At 37.3% G+C, this 22,242-nt stretch overlaps 1 protein-coding gene across 2 annotated transcripts in view; it reads right to left on the minus strand.

The window, feature by feature from the left end:
- plekhg2 (pleckstrin homology domain containing, family G (with RhoGef domain) member 2) overlaps window positions 1–17,418 on the minus strand; it is a 42,452-nt gene extending 25,034 nt beyond the window's left edge. Inside the window, exons 1-3 of one of the 2 annotated variants that reach the window (XM_079387940.1) lie at window positions 16,951–17,418; window positions 5,612–5,689; window positions 127–533 (exon numbers count right to left, since the gene is read on the minus strand). In XM_079387940.1, the coding sequence (XP_079244066.1) occupies window positions 127–533; window positions 5,612–5,660 (456 nt within the window). In that variant the 5' untranslated portion in view covers window positions 5,661–5,689; window positions 16,951–17,418. Of the gene's footprint in view, window positions 1–126; window positions 534–3,555; window positions 3,801–5,611; window positions 5,690–16,950 lie in introns of those variants that run through there. The other variant, XM_079387941.1, reaches the window with a different exon arrangement.
- Between the last annotated feature and the right edge of the window lie 4,824 nt (window positions 17,419–22,242).

Consider the following 22,242-nt stretch of genomic DNA (forward strand, 5'->3'; position numbering starts at 1 on the left):
CTATCCCTTCAAGGTTAAAATTATTAAAAGAATAAAAAGCATTACTTCAATATTAGCTCAGCGTTGTTTTTGTGTTACAGTACGAAACATTGTAGGAACAGAGATTAGCATGTGTCTTGTCCTTACCTCCACAATGCTCTTGAGGTCCCTCACGTAGGCCTGCTCGGTCTCCACTATCTCCAGCGCCACCCTCTCCAGACGAGTGAGTTTGTGCAGCGGTGTTGTGGAGGTGGGGAGGGGACCGGCTCCCGTCAGCAGGGAGAGAGGGGTGAGGTCCAGGCTAATGTCGGAGCCATTGCGCTGTGGTCCGGGGTATGCCGGCACGGCTCCGTGGGGGAGCGATGATGAGGAAGAGGAAGAGTGTCCATCCTGCAGCGAGGCGGATGAGGCAGAGGAGCTGAGACTGGCTCCGCGGTCACTGTCGGAGCACACCGTGTTAACGGAGGTGCAGCTCCCACGGGACGCGCCCCCCGAGGAGGCCATACGGCTCACGATCCCACTCAGCGAGGACACAGAGGAGGGGCGCTTGGCAGCTGCAGCAGAGAGAAACAGAAACATTTTAGTGTGAAGATACTAGTGATCACTGCATTATACAGCACTTTCGGTTACTGAATGAAAAAAAAAAAAAGACATTTTTAAGAACTATTATGCAAAATCACAAATGAGATCTTATTCATATCTCAATTGTTTCTCCAAGATAAGAGCAAATGTTGACTTTGGCTTAAATCTCCTGCTTCTTGAAGCCCCCAGTAAACTCGCATGCATTCCAGAAGAGACCTCAACAGTGTCTCAAAACTGCACTCAGCATACCAAAGTCTGCATGATTTTATTATTAATTTCTTATTATCAATATAACTTATTTCTCATCAAATACTTCACATTGTCTCTGTTTTTTTTTTTTTTTGCTAATCTTTACTTGTCTTTGGTCTGGTATTCTGAGTTTTTTTCCCCTTATTTATGTTATGTTATGTTATGTTATGTTATGTTATGTTATGTTATGTTATGTTATGTTATGATGAATCTATGATTTTAAAACTTTTTTTAACATATCTACATAGTTTTTTCTTTTTTAAATATTACTATATATATATATATATATATATATATATATATACACACACACACACACACACACACACACACACACACACACACACATATATATATATATATATATATACAAATATATAAATATATTTGAAATAATAAATGTATTAATGTAATATATTATTATATAATTATACTACGGGGCCGTTGAATGCTTGAATCTGATTGGCTGACGAACGTTCTGAGGTGTGCAATTATTTTCAGGGAAACGCACGGCGAACGTAGTTCCAGGCAGCTTTCTTGACCGCATTACAGTTCCATATCACTTCGCATCGTTGTCAGCGCTGCCCTGACGATTTTATCAGTAGCCTAGTGTAGCAGCTTAAAGGCTACACATGACATTTCTCACTAGCGAGGTAATAACAGCGCTGCATCTTAAAGCAGACTTACAGTTTAGAGACGGTGCTTCAGAACACTGTTGAGGGACACACAGAGGTAGCCTAATTCATACAAGCTCTCTCTCTCTCTCTCTCTCTCTGTTTCTCTTTCTCTGTGTCTCTGTCTCTCTCGCTCTCTTTCTAATAGCTTCATTATTAACTGCATTAGTCTGCTATCAACGGCTCAAGCCTCCATTGCCAGCTTTAAAATGACGTTTTGGAACTAGCAAAAGAGTCGTTGGATGAGATGCGGAAGAAATAATCCTACTCACAATAGCGATTTAAGTAGAAAAACCGGACGAATCCCTTGAAATATATAATCTGATCGATGTCTTGAGGTGTGGCAACCGTAGTATAAGCGGAATAATTGACTCCGGACCGTTGAATTATTAGAAAAATAATGCACACCCGAGGTGTAACGGCCACTCCGCTTCGCGTCGTGGCCGCATCACCACCTCGGGTGTGCATTATTTTTCTAATAATTCAACGGCCCGTCGTCAATTATTCCTTACATATATATTTGTATTTTTATATATATATATATATATATATATATATATATGTAATTCTTATTATTACAATTTTTTTTTATATTTTGTTTATACAAGGTAAGGTACAAACAAACAGTTGAGTACAAAGACAAACTCTAAGTGCTTAGAAAGTGTTTCTTGCTAATATTTTTCCGCTTCAAAGGTGTGACTTTGCAAATCTACATCACACTAAGCTTGCAGCAAACCCACAGAAGCTGTCAATCTAACGGTGCAGTGCACCCTGTATAGACAGGAAACAAAAATCACAACTTCCTGACTCAATTTGCTGGACGATTAAACCTGAAAACACAGAAGTCATTCAATTAGCCATGCCCTCAGACGACCAGAACATCTAAAACAAAACAGTAACAATATACCTGAAGAGCCATATCAAAACTGAACACAACAATCTGGTCGTCAAGGCAAGTGAACACAGGCCGGTACGGAGCGCTGTGTGGATTTCCATTGTTTAAGGCTGAATGCTGGGCTGTGCTTGTCACAATGGTGGCCCAGTTACAGAGCACAAGCCGGCAGAGACTAACAATCCTCCATTTCCTCTGACTTAGCCGGCAGGGCGACGCAGTCAACTATTACTCTCTACGCTCACTTCCTTGCCAAGTCTACCTATCATCCATCAATCATTCCAGCTGACCGTTAGCTGAAGCTGTTGGGCCTTTTCTCCCATTCATACAAGATTTTAAGGCACTTTGGTAATATTGACTGCCTGAATTTGATTTAAACGCACTCATTAAATACATGAAGGCATGTGTTTATCGTCTGCTGGCCCCAGTCCAAGATCAGCACCACTATGGCGGCATTCGCACATGAAAAAATCTGATTGTAAAATCCTTCATGGCCAGACATACATCACCAATATGACCATTTTTTGCTTTTCGTTTGATGCCTATCTCAAATCTCAAGTACTGGGTGCAAAAGCATTCAAGAGAACGTTCAAAGCGCAGCATAAATTCAGCCAGACAGATGCATGAAGTGTGACAATGTAAACCCATTGCATCCTCTGGAACAAAAGCAAACAGACAGCGTTCTCCATCACTACTTGGGCATGAAGTCAGAAGCTTTCATGTGGCATGGAAGAACCATCAGCAGGGGAATTCTTCACCCAAAACCTCATCCCTATCGATTTCGTTATCCCCAACATTAAGTTTAAAGAGCCTCCAAGCACAAATTAGAGTGGATAAATCAGTCAGGATGTCCAACAAAACCTAACCATCACTAGATAAGACTGATGAACATGTGCGTTAGCCAACACACATATACTGTTCTTAATAATTATATGATTCTTAATGGAAAATGGAATGACTCGATGAATTGTGCAGCTGTTTTAGAAATCTGAAATAATACATTAGAGCTAATTTCCCATATTTTCATAATGACATCGATCCACTTTTAGCCATTCATACTCTAATAAAGAGGCTAACAAGGCTCACCTAACAGAGAATCAGGCCTGTTATATCGATCATAGCAGTCTGTGGAGATTGTTTGGCCAGACGAGTGAAAGCCAAGAGAAAGAGATCACATACCTGATCCGCAAAGCACTGCAGCATCAGCTGGAATGACCACCAATGCGGTTAGCTGTGAATTAAGTCTTCTCACCGTAGTTTAGTTAGTGCTCATAACTAATTCAAAGCAAATGGCTACCACCATCTACCAAATGACAAAAGGTATCCAAATGAATCTTATTCCAGCTGAAACTGAAAGGACCTCATCAGTAATAAAGCAAACAGGAACCATGCACCATATCTAACGTGCACAAAAAATGTGAGTTGGGCTTGTTGCACACTTCTCTCTCATAGAGACATTTCCTGTCTAGGTGTGTATTAGCGTACAGACCACAAAACCATAGAGAGCTGCCAAACTCTTCAGTCCTTGCCGGAATGTGTTCGAGAAACAAGACAATACAAGGAACCACTGAATTAGTGTGAATTAGGTTTGCATTAGAGTGAATAAAAAAAAAGTTTTTTTTAAGAAAATGAAAACTGTTTAAGAAAGGAAATTGTGTCACAACACAAATTTGATCCTAAAACAGGTTCTTAAAACTTGTAAACTTGAAAATGTTATTTTACTTTATTTTATTTTGTATTATTTTATTTTATTTATTATTATTATTATTATTATTATTATTAAGCAACACAATTGTCAATCAATTTCTTGAGCAGCAAATCAGCATATTCTGAAAGATCCTTTTCTGAAAGATCATGTGACACTGAAGACTGGAGAAATGATGCTGAAAATACAGGTTCAGCCATCACAGAAATAAATTACATTTTAAAATATGCATTTAAATGAAAACAATTATTTTTAATTGTAATAATATTTCAAAGCATTGCTATTTTTACTGTATTTTTGATCAAATAAATGCAGCTGTGACTTCTCTCAAAAAAATTGTACCCCAAACCTTTGAACAAGCAAGCAGAAGTTAACACAAGTGAGTTCCTTAATAACACCCTCCTCCTCCAGATAAAGACATCATTTTTATTGGGAAAACAGAAATCAGCATCCAAAAAATACAATAAAAACACTTCAAGTTAGTTAATTTATAACCTATATTCTCGCCATAGTGTAGAGTTAGAGTTAAAAACGTTTAGGTGCCTAAACTTCTGAATATTTCTGAAAGTCTGGTATGCCTATTTATAGAAATACATTCTTGAATTCCAACACAGACATTCAAAAGAGTTCAAAATGTACTGCAAAACAGGAATGACTCACAAAATAACAGTACAAGATGGAGCTGAGCTCAAGCAGTGAATGTTTATCTGTATCTGCGTATATGAGTGCTCATCCGTCTGTTGAGATACTTCCTGTATGCCGTGCCAGTCTGCACCTGACGGCCCCGTCACAGGAAGTGGTGAAACCAAATACAAGCGGTTCCCTCCAAAGGTTCTCAGAGCTCAACACATGCCAGCTGAGGTCTGGACAACATCATTTGGGTCAAACCCCTAAAGATGTTTGTATTATGACATTTTTATTTGAAAATGGCCACATGTATTTTTAAGGTATTGACAGCAACTTGACATATTCCAGATTCTATGTGACATTAAAATTTCTTTCTAAACATAAATGTGCCTCTTGGTCTCTATTGCATGATCAGAGCTATTTCAATCACAAATTGTTTAGAGATCCCAATCCAAAGAGAGGTGACCAACCCTAAACAATTGTGACTGTCAGCACATTTCCAACAGTCTTGTTCAGTTTGTTTGAATTGATAATGTAAGCAACCATTCTTTGTCAAGTAGGAGAGGCTGAGGTCCAAAAATATCAAGAGGGAGACCACCCATCTAAATCTGAACCTGATAACTGTTAGCATTTCATTCCTGATAGACACTCTTATCTTTGGGCATGCTTGATGGCTTATCTCCATTGAAAATTGTGCAATATCTCAGAAAATATATATTTCGTCATTTTCCCAAGCTCTTGTTTATGGTTTTGAACTCAACCACAACTTACAGTAGAGAAGTTAACAAAGGAACTTCAAAATCAGTCCATGAATGAGTGGTTCCTGTCAGTAACTTTTCACAGGGATATTACATCATTATGCTCAGATTTTTAAACACTGATATTAACTGAGTGGCATCTGACCTTGTTTGCTGTTTTTTTTCTGGCTGTTGCGGCCCGCTCCCTCAGGCATGGTGTGATTATATCACAGGAAGTTGAAACCTGCAAAACAAATGCAAAGTGTTAGACAACAAAACAGTTTCATCTCATCTGTAAGTGTTGTTGCATGACAAATGTGATTAAAAATATCATAAAATCTAATTAAATTAAATTAAATTAAATAACTGGCAAATACTGTCACCTCACAGACAGAAGGTCTGTTTGTAAAATAAAATAAAATAAAATAAAATAAATAAAATAAAATAAAATAAAATAAAATTCAATTAAAATTCAATTCAATTAAAATTCAATTCATTAAAATTCAATTCAATTAAAATTCAATTCAATTAAAATTCAATTCAATTCAATTATTGGGTAACACTGTCACCTCACAGCAAGAATGTCAATTTGTAAAATATCATAAAATAAAATAATAATAATAATAATAATAATAACAATAATAATAAGATAACAAAATAAAATAAAACAAAAGTTTATTGGGTAGCACTGTCACTTTGCATCAAGAATGTCTGCTTGTAAAAATAAAATAAAATAAATCAGTGGGTAACACTGTCAACTCACAGCAAGAAGGTCTGTTTGTAAAATATCAAAATAAAAAATAAAAAAAATTATAAAATAAAATAAAACAAAACAGCTCATTTGGGTAGCACTGTCACTTTGTGGAAAGAATGTCCGCTTGGAAACATAAAATAAAATAAAATAAAAAATAAAATAAATTAAAATAAATAATAAAAAGTTCAGAGAGTAATACCTCACAGCAATGTCTGATAAAAGAAAGAAAGAAAGAAAGAAAGAAAGAACATTATAACCACTCGACAAATGTAGTGTATACTCCCATTAGTTTAGACTGAGAAAACTACAGCAAACCGGCTCTTTCTTTATCAGTGCGAAAGTGCCTTCCGCTTCTTTCACGAAAAGAGGAAGACAATGAAAAAATACCAAAGGTCTGAGCCAAAGCAATTAAAGAGCTGAAACTCGATAAACGCTGTTTGAGAAAGAGTGGGGGTGTAGATTGCAGCCTTGCTTCGAAGGGTTTCGTCTCGCACTTTCTCTCTCTCTCTTACAAAAGAAGAGAAAATGAAATGTATGCAATGGTTGGCACAGACACAAAAATCTGCAGCTCTCTTTCCCAAATGTTTAGCATGTGCCCTGTCAGCACAATTGGTGCTGGAACTTCAGGAAAAGGAAACAATCAGAATAGACAGGGCTCTTCTATGATGTGTTAATGTTTATCATATCCCGACGTGTCACCTGCCTTCACTCCGCAGGCTCCCCGCTGCCCGTCACTCAGAGGACAACACCAGCAGGAGAGCTCAACATCTGAGGGAGAGCTTGAACTATCCAGCCCCTCCATAACTCAGAAAGAGACAGAAACAGTTCACAGCATAGGGGAGATGTTCTCCATACTCGTTCTGCTCTGATGTCTTACAATAAAATTGACACTGCTCTATTCCTGCGCTTTGATTTATGAATTTCAATAAAGAGGTTTCTATCATCTAAAACAGGGGCTCTCACTTAAAGGGATAGTTCACCCAAAAATGAAAATTCTGTCATTAATTACTCATCCTCATGTTGTTCCAAACCCAAGACCTTTGTTCATCTGTGCAACACAAATTATGATATTTTTAATGAAATCCGAGAGCTTTCTGACCCTCCATATACAGCAATGCAACTGACATGTTCAAGGCCCAGAAAGGTAGGAAGGACATCGTTAAAATAGTCCATGTGACATCAGAGGTTCAACCATAATGTTATGAAGCTACGATAAACCTTTTTGTGAAAACAAAAATAACGACTTTATTCAACAATTTCTTCTCTTCAGTGTCAGTCATTGACGCACATTCACCAGAGTACTGACACAGAAGAAAATAAATTGTTGAATAAAGTCGTTATTTTGTTTTCTATTCTTTATAAAATTACGGTTGAACCACTGATGTCACATGGGCATCATCACATAATTTTAATGATGTCCTTACTACCTTTCTGGTCCTTAAACATATCAGTTGCGTTGCTGTCTGTGGAGGATCAGAAAGCTCTCAGATTTCATCAAAAATATCTTAATTTGAGTTTCGAAGATGAACAAAGGTCTTACGGGTTCAGAACGACATGAGGGAGAGAATTTCATTTTTGGGCGAAAAATCCCTTTAAGGCCCAGTAGGCAAGTGGCCAAACTGTAACAAATGATTAAATTGCAAATAAAATATCCATAAAACAAAAAAATATATATTATATAGACATTTTCTTTCTAAATAAGTTTGTTCAAAATAAAATAAAATATAAAATAAAACAAATCCTTCAAACAAGACAAAAAAAGATAAAATACAACAACAACAAAAAAACAATTAACACTAAAATCTGTCTTTTTAAATTTTATATGAATGAATTCAGGCATCACAACATTGATATGTACAGTATGTTTACATGATACTCAACAACTGTAAATGAGAGTAAACCAAATATATTGTGAATAAAATTATTATTATTTTTTTTAATCTTTCCAAATATGTTAAATAAATGCATTCAGGCAAGTAAAAGGTACAGTGTGATTACATTGTTGATTCTGGGCCATGATCCACTGATCGACAACCGCTGATCTAAAGTTTTAGTAGCTCCTGTTGTTTAGGCAGCTCTGTTTGTGTCCATACTTCAGTTGCAGCGAAACGCTCCGAGCCAAGCGTAATGATCTGTTTTGGATGTCTCGTAACCACACTAAATAAAAAATTACCCTGGCACTTTTCCATGCACTGTCCTTCAGAGTGTTTCTCACCACAGTCCCCTGGGTCCTTTAGGGCCCATTTCCAGCTCTGCCTCATTAAAGGCATCTCACTTCCTGTAACTACGAGAATGAAGGTTGTAGAACACTACAAGCCTTTGCGGTTAAAACACCATGTACTTTCTTGGCTCCAGAGTTTGTTTGCTGTGAAATTCCCGAATTCCAGAAATAGAATTGTGGTAAAAATTAACTTGCTTTCCGACAACAAATTCTAATAGCGAATAAATGTTTCCGTCAGAGGGGTTGGGGGGACAGCAAGTATTTTTGAGGCCGAGTGGATGAGAGCCAACATCTGGTTAGCCAGCGCAGAGGTTAGAATGAGGTTAGCGAGACTCTACTCTCCCTAATGCAGAGCAGCCAGTCCCCATACGTCTTCCAAACACCCTGACGTGCTCCTCAAGCAAAATTGCAACTTTGTCATAATGAAAAATGTCGAGCGGGAGGCCTTTTTCCACCCTGTAATTTTCATTACAGTTGGATCTCTTGTGGCATCATTCCAGGTGCATCTGTACGCTCCACAGTCTGACAGTCAGAGAGACAAAACTACCCGCTGACAGAGTCCTATTACATGAGAGCACAGCTGGACAGCTGTGTGCCTGTTCTTGCCTGCACATGTGTGTGTTTTGGGGAGTTTTCTTTTGCGTGTCTAAAGGGTAAAGGGTAAAGAACAGCTGGATGACAATTATATGTTAGTGTGCAGAAGTTCGGTGTTTCTTGTATTGTAATATAAAAGAGTCAGTCACTGACATAACATAGCAGAACCCTTAAATATAAAAGTTCCAAAATGGGCAGATAAGCCATAGAACAGGGATTCCTAAAAGCAGGGGGTTCATATGGAAGCTTCTTTTTGCAACTTTTCATCTCACAATTCAGATGTTTTTCGCGCAATTCTGAGAAAGTTGCGAGTATAAACTTGGAATTGTGAAAGAAATAAGTCTAAAAAAAGAGATGGGGGAAGTTATATCTCACAATTCTAGCTTTTTTCTTGCAATTTTCTTAGAATTGCAAAAAAAGTTGGAATTGTGAGCTATAAACTCAGAATTGCAAGAAAAAAAGTCTGAATTGTGAGACAGAAATTAAGAAATTATTATTTTTTATTTCATGGCAGAAAAAAGAAATTGTGAGATGTAAACTCATAATTAAAAAAAAAAACTGAATTGTGATACAAAAGGCCTCAATTTAGTTTTTTTTATTCTGTGGTGACAAAATAACGAAATGCTAATATTTAATTAAATCAAATATCACATTAAAATAAACTAATGGGGCTGCACAATTAATAGTAATAAACCTGTAATTTCAATACATCATGTGATTTAATTTAAGAAGCATATAGTCTGTTGCTTGCACTTTTCAGAGTGAAGAGTGTCACTGTGTTCATTTACACGTGCCACTTATAATAAACAGTTTTCAGAGCAATGCGGTTCATAGTAAATGCTGCTGCTTCTCACAAATTCCATCTCTGCAAGTTTAACATGCATTTGGGAATGCAGTGTGAACTCGGTTCACTTTAACCACATAAACACTGGTATAATTGCCAACATTCATAAAGTTTACAGCATTTTACCACTATTCTGACCAAATTAAAACAGAATTTAGTTTGAAGTTGTGCAGCCCTTTAAACAAAATAAAAGACTTTCTGAAAAATATTAAATATTTTATATTTTCTTGCATGTCCCGTGACCATCACAGAACTGTGAACATGCACACGTGTCATACTTAAAATATTAGCTTAAAATCTCATGGGGTACTTAAAGTAAATATTTTTAAGTATAAGGGATTCAGCTGACAAAAAAAGTTTGGGAACCCATGCCATAGAAGAAACATTTTTTAGGTTCCCCAGAGAACAGTTTTTAAAATATTACATTTTCTTAGCGTAGAGAACTTTTTAATAATGTTAAGAACCTTTTGTGCAAGGAAAAGTTTCATGGTAGTTAAAGGTCTTTTTTGGAACCACAGGTGCCAACAAATAACTTTTATTCACTGAACAGTTTCTTGAACATGTCTTAATAATTTTCTTCATAGTTATTTTGCAAAGTATAAAAAAGCATTAAAAACTATTACTTCTGACACTGAACTGTACAGAATTATCAACAGATGAATTCATATTTCAAACAGAGCCCACTACTGTAAACACACTCACACCCAATGCAACGTCCATCTATCTAAAACTGGCCAACACACATAAACAGAGGTGCATGTGAGTGTGTGGAGGGGTGAAGATGTGTTTTGATTCACAAAGTGAGGTCAATGCTGATGCACCCAAACACGTACATAAACAGAAGCGTGACTATTGTCAGTCCTGGCCCTGCTGCTCTATTGTCTTACACAGAGAGTTTTGAAGGTTATTGTTTCTTTTCCAGCTGACCTTCACATTTCCCTCTGGAGCCGGACCACAGCACTGCCATCCACCCCTCTGACATGTCTGCCCACCACCAACACCACATTTTTTTTAGCCTTTTCCTTGTTCGGTTAGACAACAAAGGCTTCACAAACACAATGGATAATGCACGGTTGGGGTGGTCACCCGTATTTACACATATGCTGGTGAGGAAATGCAGTGGGCATGAAAGCGAAGGGGCAGTGAGGAGGGAGGGGTACTAATGCAGGCCACGCTGTATGTGGTCCTCAATCACAGGAGATTCGAGCCTTTTGTTTCAAGCCTTTGTTCAATATCGTATCTTCTAGACAATATTAAGTGGGGGTTGTAAAATATGGTAATGACACAACTGTTTCTCAGAGCAAATCATAATTGGCTTGAAATGTAAAAACAATTATAACTGAAGACATGGACATGTCACTTCTGTTTCACCCATGATTTTTGAGGGGGAAAAAATCTTCATATTTAAATTTTTCAAGAGTTTTGTTTTGTTTGAGTGACAACAGAACAAACAGCTATTTACATAAATAAGTGAGTTTAAGACCAAGAATTTGCCAATTGGCCACATCAGGAGTGGATTCTGGACAAAAACACAGCAACTACAAATTTAGTCAAAATTAAGTTATGGGTTGAATCATGTCTATGATCTGTGACAGATGGTTCAGCTACACTCAGATTTAGAGATACATAGGGTGAAATTGATACACAAACAATCTATTATTGAATTAATTAATTTAAAGGGGTCATTGGATGCAAAATTCACTTTTACATGTTGTTTGAACATAAATGTGTGTTGGCAGTCTATGTACACATCCACCCTATAATGATAAAAATCCAATTCAATTCAATTTTGCTTTATTGGCATGACTGTAAAAAATACAATATTGCCACCCAGTGGTTTTTATTTAATTCCTAAAAGTAATATCCCCTTTTTCAAATCAAGCCGTTCTCAGCTTCTTGTCTGTGTGACATCATCACCCACCTCCCACAATTGTTGATTGGCACTGCCGTCTTACGTTAGACCCGCCCTGAGTGAGCTGTGAACAGCCCGACCGCCATTGTTTCGACGCTGGAGCAGGGACATAGACAAGAATGTCTCCATAGCGGTTGAGTTGTTCTGTTGTTGGATATAGTAATGAATATAGCAGTCATCATTTACTCCAGACATCTGAGCCGCTGAAGACACAGTAAATTATTTTCGCTTTTGAAGGGACCTCGCGATCTGCCTAAATGCATCTATGTTCGCGCGAATCAATCGTGATCCAGCTTCACCGACAGATGAAGTGAGTGTAAGGGTTTCTTTTTATGAATCTTTGCAAATCGCCTTTATTAATAATGCGCTAGTGAGCAAGTTTCAGGGCTAAAAGAGGGACGGGGTGAGCAGAGCTCATTATCATTTAAAGGAACATGCAACAAACCAGGTTGCTATGAACAGAGCTGTTTTTGACAGGGTAAAAAGGGTGTTTTTTACACTACCATTGAGAAATTTTAACCAAACCATGTTATAGACTTTATTAAGACCTTAAAGAATCTTATCAACTTGTGGAAAATGGGCATCCGATGACCCCTTTAAAAAGGACCATTTAAAAAGGCTCTTTCAGTGTTGTCATAATCACTGTGTTTTGCATTTGTAGGCAACAAAAAGTTATTTAAATAAAATTAATAATAAAAACAATGTGCAAAATTTAACTTTTTCCCCAAGATTTTTCTAATTTAATTCCAAATACCAATGGGACTTTTTCTTATCTTGATATCAATACAGTACTATCAACCTAATATTTGAATTTCTTCCCACTACCCAAAACAAATGTATTTTTAATACATAAATTAAAATGTGCAACAAGTCTATTAAAGTCCTTGCACATAAAACACATAAGAAGTAGAAGTAGAAGCAAAGTCTGCTTCTTAGCCGATCATTTACAACTAGTAAAAATGTTATAGTACAACTAGTAACAAGTAGTCAAAAAAAAGTCAAATTAATATTCAACAGCAAAGCTGATTAGGTTTATAATGTGTCCCTTCATATTTTTCAGATTGTTCCCACTGAGCCCAATGTTCAACACATTTCATGCACAAATTGTGAAGCTTTGGGAAATTGGCCTACATTTTGAAATGACCCATTAGCGCACAGTAAAACAGCTGTGCATCAGTAATGCAGTCCATGTGAGATCATCCAAATTTGGCCATCATCAACTGGCCAGCAAGAGCAGAGATTTCCCTGCCATTCACACGACAAAACAAGGCCAGTGACCTCACAATGACCAATAGAATGCAGTTTACATATTTCAAAAGACCAATTTTCATGGTTTTTCAGAAATATGTCATGATCACACAGAAAGGCAATCATTCCTCAGAGAACATACAGTAAGGGGAAAGAGATTTGGCCGAGAAGGCTGAAACATCCAAGTTCCTGAGGCTCAATAAAAGTGTCATCGGGTGTAGTGAAGAGTGGGGCTATAAAAAAGGGCCTGTAGCCCTGAGTTCTTGCCTGCTCCACCAGGGAAATTCCCTTTGTCTTAGTGTATGCAACTAATTATAGAAGGAAAGCTGTGCTGCAAATGGTGTCTATAAAATAAAAAGTGTCTGTCCATAAAGTTCAAGGTGACAAACTAGCATGCATCCCCATCAACTTATGGGAAAAGGGGGGCTAATGGACCTTTTAGTAGCCAGGAAAAGGAAGCGCTATGTTATACATAGTGTGCCAAGCCTGGGAAGTTAAACAGTTATACATTACAAACAGGAATGTTTCTAGTGATCAACGACAAGAGATAAAAAAAAAAGACCAATGGATAATGATCCATGCAGGGTAAAGTGTAGACAGAAGGAATGTCGCAGAAAAGTCATGATCTTTGACCTGGATGAAAGAACGCAACAGAGGTGCAGACAGAAACCTGGGGTGATCAAGAGTCGTAGAGAAGCGTAGCAGGGTGGAGACGAATTACTCATGGAGGACGCATCCAAGTTGGGCAGAGAGACAGTATGGTTTTGAGTCACCAGACAGAGGACGGCATTCACAGCTGTGCATTTGCACACACCTGCACACGGAAACCCTCTCAAACGCACCCGCTCCGTCACCACTGCAAACACAAGACTCCTTGAGATGGACGGAGTCAGCAAACTCCACCGTCAACAAGCTCGTCCCCTCCCAAACCCATCAACTCTTTGAACCACTTCCAGCTCTTTTCTCCTCCACCAGAGTCGGAAATGCCGCTGTTTGAGGGAGATGGTGTAAAATCAGGCTCTTGGCTGCTGAGGGACTGCTCTTGTGTTCATTCTGGGGGCTTCGGAGGTCAGAGTTGGGGGGGGGGGATTCTGTCTGTGTTTGCATTACTACAGCCATCAAAACCTCGACATCTGCTGGGCAGATGCTCTTATCTGGGAATATCTGAGAACATTTGCATTCGAGATGAAAATTAAATCTCAAAATTAATCAGATTTTCTAATAGAGTGCTGCAGCCATGAAGTCAAATGCTGGAAGACTGTATTTGCCATGGGTTCCCTTGAGATTTTCCTATGGGTTTTTAATTCATGAGTAAAGGCCTGTGGGAAATATAAATGGTGATACTTCGCTCTTCAACATTAACTAGACACACCCATACACCAATTTTGAAGCAGTTGTTTATTTTTAAAAACATATGTTTGTAATAAGTAACTAAATAACTAAAGTAACTAAGTAACTTACTAATAAGAAGGTTTGGGGTGTGAGTGTGTGCGGTTTACGTTGTACATCAAAACGTCCAAGAATCACTAAGTTATGTTTACTGCTTATTTTGCTAATACTTATTTTTCTTTTCTTTTCACACCACAAGCATTCTCGTAGCTTCATAAAATTAAGGTTGAACCACATAAAATATGTCACATGGACTATTTTAATGATGTCCTTACTACCTTTCTGGGCCTTGAATGTGTCAGTTGTGTTGCTGTCTAGGCAGGGTCTGTAAGCTCTCGGATTTCATAAAAAAATATTGCAATTTGTGTTCTGAAGAAGAACAAAGGTTTTACGGGTTTGGAACAACGTGAGGGTGAGTAATTAATGACAGAATTGACATTTTTGGGTGAACTATCCCTTTAATAATTTAAAAACCTTTTTCAAAACCTTTAGTGCAATATAAATGCTCTATATATGTTATATCATGGAACCATGAATGCCAATAAAGAACTTAAAATTAAGCATTAAAGCAACAAAAAATACTGGCAGTATGAAAGACGATTCACAGAATTCGAGCGGCGTTTTACACCTCAGATGCAGGTTGTACCGCATCTCTCCATAAGGGACATGGAGCATGGAGCTGGGAAGCTCATCAGCCCAAATTCTTGTAGCTGGGGTGCACTGGGAGGAAATGGGGATTTGGTGTATTCCCTCTGAGCTCTTAGGAGGAGGGCGTTTGTCTCCTAAATTCATGGTAAACTAAGCAGCAGGCCGGCATTAGCAAGAGAGTTTTCCAAGTGAATAAGTGGATGGTGAAAAGGGGATGTTGGTTTTCAAAGCAAACAGAGCTTTGCATGTTAACCTTCACATTCAAAGGTCCAAACATCCAGAGGGAGGATTTGGCTGACTTCCTGTCTCTCAGTTCAGATTCCATGACCAATCCTGAAGCCTATTCTTCTCTTTGATATGATGAAAATTACCAAACAATACCCTTTTCCCCCCCTAAAGACCAAAATGGGCGATATTTAAGATATTGTTTTGTCCTGACATATGCTGCAATTTTCAAAATAACATAATAAGCTGGAAAAACAATGAAGTGTCATTTGAGGAGAGTTTACAGAGCTCAAATCCATTTGTGTTGACATTTTTAAAGAAAATTTAGACCTTGAAGCCAGTCAAGAATGCATGTGTCTTATTTGTTTGAAAGCAAAAAATAAACATGACCCCACTGATCAGACTGACAGACAAACGAACAAAACATCAGCACTATAATGAAATTCAGAATAGCTGGGATGCATTACATACATATTTTTCCAAACAATCACATGATTTCATTGATCCAAATTGAAGCCAAATTTCTTTTTGAATAGAAACTGACATATTTTGGGGTTAACGCAGGCAATATTTGCGCATACAGATTCCCACTTGTAACGACTGACATCTTTTCTATGAGTTTGTATTCCCGGCTGAACTAACGAGTAAGTAAATTGAGACCAGACAGGATTTGTTGGGAAGTTTTACTTGTCCACCCCGAATAGTCAGCATTCCAGCTGCTAAAGAAAATAGTGTTTGTTGAGCAAGAGGGGGGCTGTAAGAGAGGATGAGAAAGCCTGGACTTTAAATGTCTGACAAAAGATCTGATGCTGAAAGCAATCCCATGTTGAAGGGTTTTCCACTGCTGCCTATGAGCTAAGACTGAGGTAATGCACATATCTTAAGAAATTAGTCTATACTCTTAAACCATCTATCAAATCAAACAAGGTGGTTAACCGGTCTGGTTTGATGGTTTTAGAGGGGTTTTGGGCACTTGCGAGGCTGGAAAACAAGCTCAAACCAACCTAAGCCACAACAAAGTGTACAGTAGAACCTCGCTGGAAAAAAACAGCTTAATCCAGCCCAAACTGGATTGCTGGTCTTTGCTGGTTTAAGATGGTTTTATCTGATTTAGTCTCAGAATCAAGTGTTTTTAGCTGGTTTCGCTGATTTAACCAGATAAAAATGCTAAAAATCCCTCTCTTAGTTTGTATTAAGCCATTTTTCATGCAGGCTACCATGAAACAAAAGAATACTGCATCTTTTATGAAAACATAATTAGGGACTGTGTGACATTAATCTGGAGGAAGTAAAAAAAAATCTAAAGTAGGCTATTACTAGACTAAAGGAGGATTTGTTGTAGCTCCTAACAATAATGAGTTTACTGGTTCAAGATATGATGATGACAATGATGATGACGACAATGATGATGATGATGATGATGATGATGATGATGATGATGACAGACCCACACACGTCTTGACTTGCCCACATATGAATCAATTTACGTGCCAATTGTTAGAAGTTAAGAAATATTATTTTAAAACTAGCTAAAAATACTATAAATACTGTAAGTATTAATGCTGTATAATCTATCTTTAGGATGGTTCGCAAATAAATAAACGAATATTTTCCTTATCTTTAATCGTGAGAAAATCACATTGAAAAGTATGACAAGCTGTAACACATACCTTTACAGCTGTGCTGATCGGATACATCAAAAGTAACGCGGCCAATGTACGTACTCCGTTTCCAATCCTAATATCCAAAAGGATCAATGGTTTTCCCAGCTCGTGCGCATCAGTGAGTATTCCTGCTTGCTTTGATTAAACAGCGCGTCTGGAGGCTTGGCTTCCCGTATTGTACTGTACTAAGCTGCTCTGGATGCTCCAGTGTTCTTGAGAGTCCCGCCGCTGAGTATGAGGTGTCATCCTCACTGGATTTACTGTCCCATATATGAGTAACAGTGGCGCGTCACTCAACGTTGGCAAAACCTCAACTTTAGGAATGGAACATCTTCCTTTTGGTTTCTTTGTCTCCTTTATCCACACTCACACTACATTTAGACTGAGTAGGAAACGTATTCATTTAAAAATGAACTGAGAAAGAGTGAAGTGAGTTTGGAGGCTGCATGTGCCTTGAAAGTAAGTGAGCGCGAGTGAGAGAGGAGTATTGCCCCCCGTGGACACGGACTCCTTGAACTTCCTGTCAGCGTTAACTCCTTTACTGCTGCTGCCCTCATTCATCATTTTGCTTAAGGGAATATGATCAATCACCCCAAAAGAGTACAGTTTCGACGGATGAGTGCAGAGATCAGCAAACTCGTTTATGTTAGGAGCGCGTCTCTGCGAACAGCGGTAGTTTATTGACTTTGTAGAGCTATTAAAACGCGTTAAATTAGCCGGGGAGGTAATGAAGTTGTTTTAAGGCACAGTGCCAACATCCTCAGATGTCAAATAACCTGTTATGTTTGCTATAGAGACCCCAGTACTATACGGGAGACCGGGGCTAGTTGTCACACTTTTTACTCAATGAAACTCAGGTTTATTTAGAGACATACCGAATGTCTCTAAATTAAATATAAATATTGTTTTCCTGGAATACAAATGTAGATCATTTAACATTTTTATTTATTTATAGCCTACATCAATTTTATCTCACCATTAGACATCTTTTCACACTGGGGTAAGTTGTCACATGAAAAACCATATAAAACATTAAATAAAAATTAGTGCTGGGCAATGATTAATCGTGATTAATCGCTTCCAAAATAAAAGTTTTTGTTTATATATGTGTGTGTGCTGTGTATATTCAGTATGTATATATAAAAACACACATACAGTATATATTTTGAAAATATTTACATGTAGCCTATATGTTTATATTAATATACAATACAATATAATTTACATATAAATGTATTTAATATAGAAACACAACATATTATTCTTAAATATATACACACAAAAACTTTTATTTTGGATGCGATTAATCGTTGCCCAGCACTAATAAACATAAAACAGCTTACAGTATTAAACAGTCAAAAGTACACAAGGTAACACAAATATATCCAACCATTGTTTTGAATGAATTTTCAACCTTTAAAACACGTGACAACTTGCCCATTAAAAATGTGACTCTTGTCCTGAGAAAATTTCCCTTCCTTATATAGTATATTCGGTTTTTCATAAAATGACAAAGCTTGTATAGCCAGATGTCATCTAAATAACTTCCTTGAAACTGAGATGACTCCAACACGTCATGCATTCAGCTTGAATAATCAAGCTGTTACATTTATGAGGAATACTCAGGACATGTCAGCGCAAGTAATGTCTTAAATCAGCACCATAACGTTTGTCAGGCATCTCTGAGATCACCTCACCCTTTAATCAAGAAAATATTTTGGAAGAAACTAGACTGAGAATAAAAAATGTATTGAGAAAGAAAATGAGCTTCTGCAGTTTGTTTAGAAGCATTTATCCAATAAACCCAAAGCATGTCATTCTTTAAGAAATCCTTTTCCAACAATCTAGTGGTGACACTCAGTTACTGCACAACAATGTTACCAGCTATAATAAAAGGAATAATTAGATAATGAAAAAGCACTTGCAATTTTTCAATTGAATTGATAAGATAACCACAAAAACACAAACTGACTCATTGAATTTGTAAGGAAGGTAAACTGTGCAGAAAATATTTACAAGAGTGAAGACTGAAAGGAGTAGATGGAGAGCCAAGACATTCCAAGATTACATTTTACTTTTAGACAAACAAACTGTTGGATCTGAAGAGTTTCAAGGTGCATGACCTTCCACATAGGGAATGGGTTTATTTTGCACAGATAAGGAAAAAATGCCATGAGCATTGTTTGAATGTGGCTTTTTTAACACAATGTTTGGAATTCTTGTCTTCAGTTGTAGTTTAATTGTCTCAGTGTAAACAGGCTGAGCAATAACAGAAGAATGTCATTGTTGAGATTGTGGAATTACTCCCAGTCATAGGCAGAGACACTATTACTGAGGAAGATTCACAACTATCCAGTCTATTATCTAAAACAGGACACTGTGTATTCCATCCATATGCAAGTAATCTAATAGTGATGAAAAGTACATTGTCACAAGAGCTGTATCACAGTAACTATAAGGTTTTGAATTGCATAAAATATTGTTTTCTTTAGCAGTGTTTGTCTATGTTGGTTTCCAAAAACATGTCTTAAATTATTACATTCTTGTGATTTCTACTTCTTAAAGAACAGTACAATAATATCATACTGTTGTAATTAGGAACACAATAAAAACACATGGCATATGATAAGGCCAGACTGAACTTTGTGCTCTCAGAACAAATACATTTTTCAGAAATTTCAGATTGGGTTTTTGTAGGTCACCTTTTCCATTTTTGCAGTTGTTCTTCTCATAACTGTGTACATTTTGCTCAAAACCAATTATATGCTATAATACAGATATGTTGTATGTAGCAGATGCCTTATATATTTCAAAAATGATATTGTTCTTAAATCAGCGGCTTCCCATTGTGACATCCTACCAAGCTACAGGGGCATGTTGTCACCATCCATGTGTTAGATAACCTGTATTTTAATTTATTTTATTTTTTTGCAAAATAATGTTCAATATGTTGTGTAGTCAAGGTATAGTTCATAAAAAAAGAACATTTTGGCATCATTTACCTCCCCTCATGTTTCAAATCTGTATAACTCTGTGTTTAGAGAACATTGATTCATATTGTATGGAGAAAAAGAACCCTAAAACATTTCTTAAAATATCTTTTCTGTTCCACAGAAAAAGGAAAGTCATATAGGTTTGGAACAACATAAATGATGACAGAATTTTCATTTTGGGTTAACTGTCCCTTTAAGGTATGTATTTATACAGAACTTTAGCCAGAAAAGTATAAGTAAAAAATATAACTATTTGCCTCAGTATCCCCTATACACTTTACCTTATATAATTTCTTAAAGGATAATGGTTTCAACCAGGTCCCATGACAAAGGTCCCCTAAGGCCACCAGGGAACACAGGAAACTAAAAACCGAGGGTGTTTTTGAGAGAAAGCATGAAAAACCTTTGACAAATAAACAGCAGATGCACTAAAGGAATTCAGCATTTCAGCAGAAGTCACTGGCTGAATGCCAAAAAGTAGTTTTATAATATAGCTTCCTCCGCTCTGAAAATGGCCTAAACAGCGATGCTCTAGCTGGGGTTGTTAGATATATTTCACAGGCTTCCAACACAGAGAGATTAAATGCCAGGAAGCTGTTCCCATCTGTCTCCTCTGCATTCTTGGATTGAAAACAACATAGACCTAAATTCAAGAGACAGTCACCATCGACAGAAAAAACATCAGGTTGGATGGTGAAAGCGCAGGGAGTCGCTATCTAATGATCCAGTGTGTTAGTGTGCAAGATCCAGGCGTAAAGGAGCGAAAAAGCTCACAGCTGAAAGCATTTTACTAGAGAAAGCCCATAGATTAGGCTGCGCTCCCATCCAAAGCCACACACATCCCAATGACCTAGATATAAAAAAACAGATATTGGGCCTGGTTTCTCTACCCGCATTGCCAGTGGCATGGAGAGGAGATAAAGTGGGGGAGCGTGACTAGAAAACACTATTTCCCTAATTTCAGCAGCCTGGTCACTGGCTCTGACCTGGAGCTGTTGATTAGCCTGAGACGCCATTAAACCACAATGACTGGCAACAGTCACTTAGCGCCTGCTTTCAGCAGGTTACCACTACACCACACCTCAGCATGAGCATTTAATGACCGAAATTTGACTAATCACTGTCTTGCACGTGTTCATGGGAAACCATCTGAAAGTCACCAGGTAGTCAGTGATAGCAAAGTTGGCAGGGATCACAGTCACCTTTAAGTATGAGTCAATTTGAGCCTGGTGGGGTTGCCACATAGAAGCCGCAGGCTTGCACAAATGATCCATGATTCATATATATACGCAGTGGGAGGGTGAATGGGAGTACACATGCTTTCCGAGCTGTCGGCAAAGGCCAATTATAGGCCTCTCTAGGTCAAAATAGGAGGTTTTAAGCATTAGAAAATGTATGTAATTTGTTTCACTCATGTTTGTCATTTGTAGAACGGCGGAGCAACAACAAAGCTATAACAGAACCTGTTAATCCATGGTGTTATGGAAGGTATGCTGTACAAATTTGAAGTAATTTTTTCTAATCATGTGGAAGCCTGTCTGCCTCATAGTACCAAAAATAAAAAAGCTAATTGTGTCAAAGTTTTTTTTTTTTCTGTAAGAGAAAGTTGCAAATGTGGGATATAAAGTTAAACGTCGCAGTTAATATATAAGGAAGTACAAGGAATAAAGTCATTTAAATAACAATTGTGAGATATAAAGTGACAATCATGAGATATAAAGCTGAAAGATAAAGTTACATTTGAGATATAGTCACAGTTTTTTAATATAAAGCCGTAACCATAACTGATAAAGTCATATACTAAATAATGATAAACCATACACTTCTGTAAGATACACAATTGTGAGATACACTCTTAAAAATAAAGGTGCTTCAAAAGGTTCTTCAAGTGATGCCATAGAAGAACCATTTTTGGTTCCACAAAGAACCATTCAGTCAAAGGTTCTTTAAAGAAAACATCTCTTCCTTACCTATAATCTGAAGAACCTTCTTTCACCACATAGAACCTTTTGTGAAACAGAAAGGTTGTACAGATGTTAAAAGTTCTTTATGGAACCATTTAGTCAAAAAGGTTCTTCTATGGCATCATGAAGCACCTTTATTTTTAAGTGTGTATAGCTACAACTGTAAGACATAAAGTAACAATTGTGCGATATAAAGCTGCAATTTATGAGAAATTAAGTCACAAATGTTAGATAAATTGAGAAATAATCACAAATGTAAGAAATAGTTGCAATTGTGACATATGTCACAGCTGTTAGAAATAAAGTTGTAAATGTGAGAAAGTTGCAGTTGTGAGATGTTG

Source organism: Barbus barbus, assembly GCF_936440315.1.
Source record: "Barbus barbus genome assembly, chromosome: 31".
Lineage (NCBI taxonomy): Eukaryota > Metazoa > Chordata > Actinopteri > Cypriniformes > Cyprinidae > Barbus > Barbus barbus.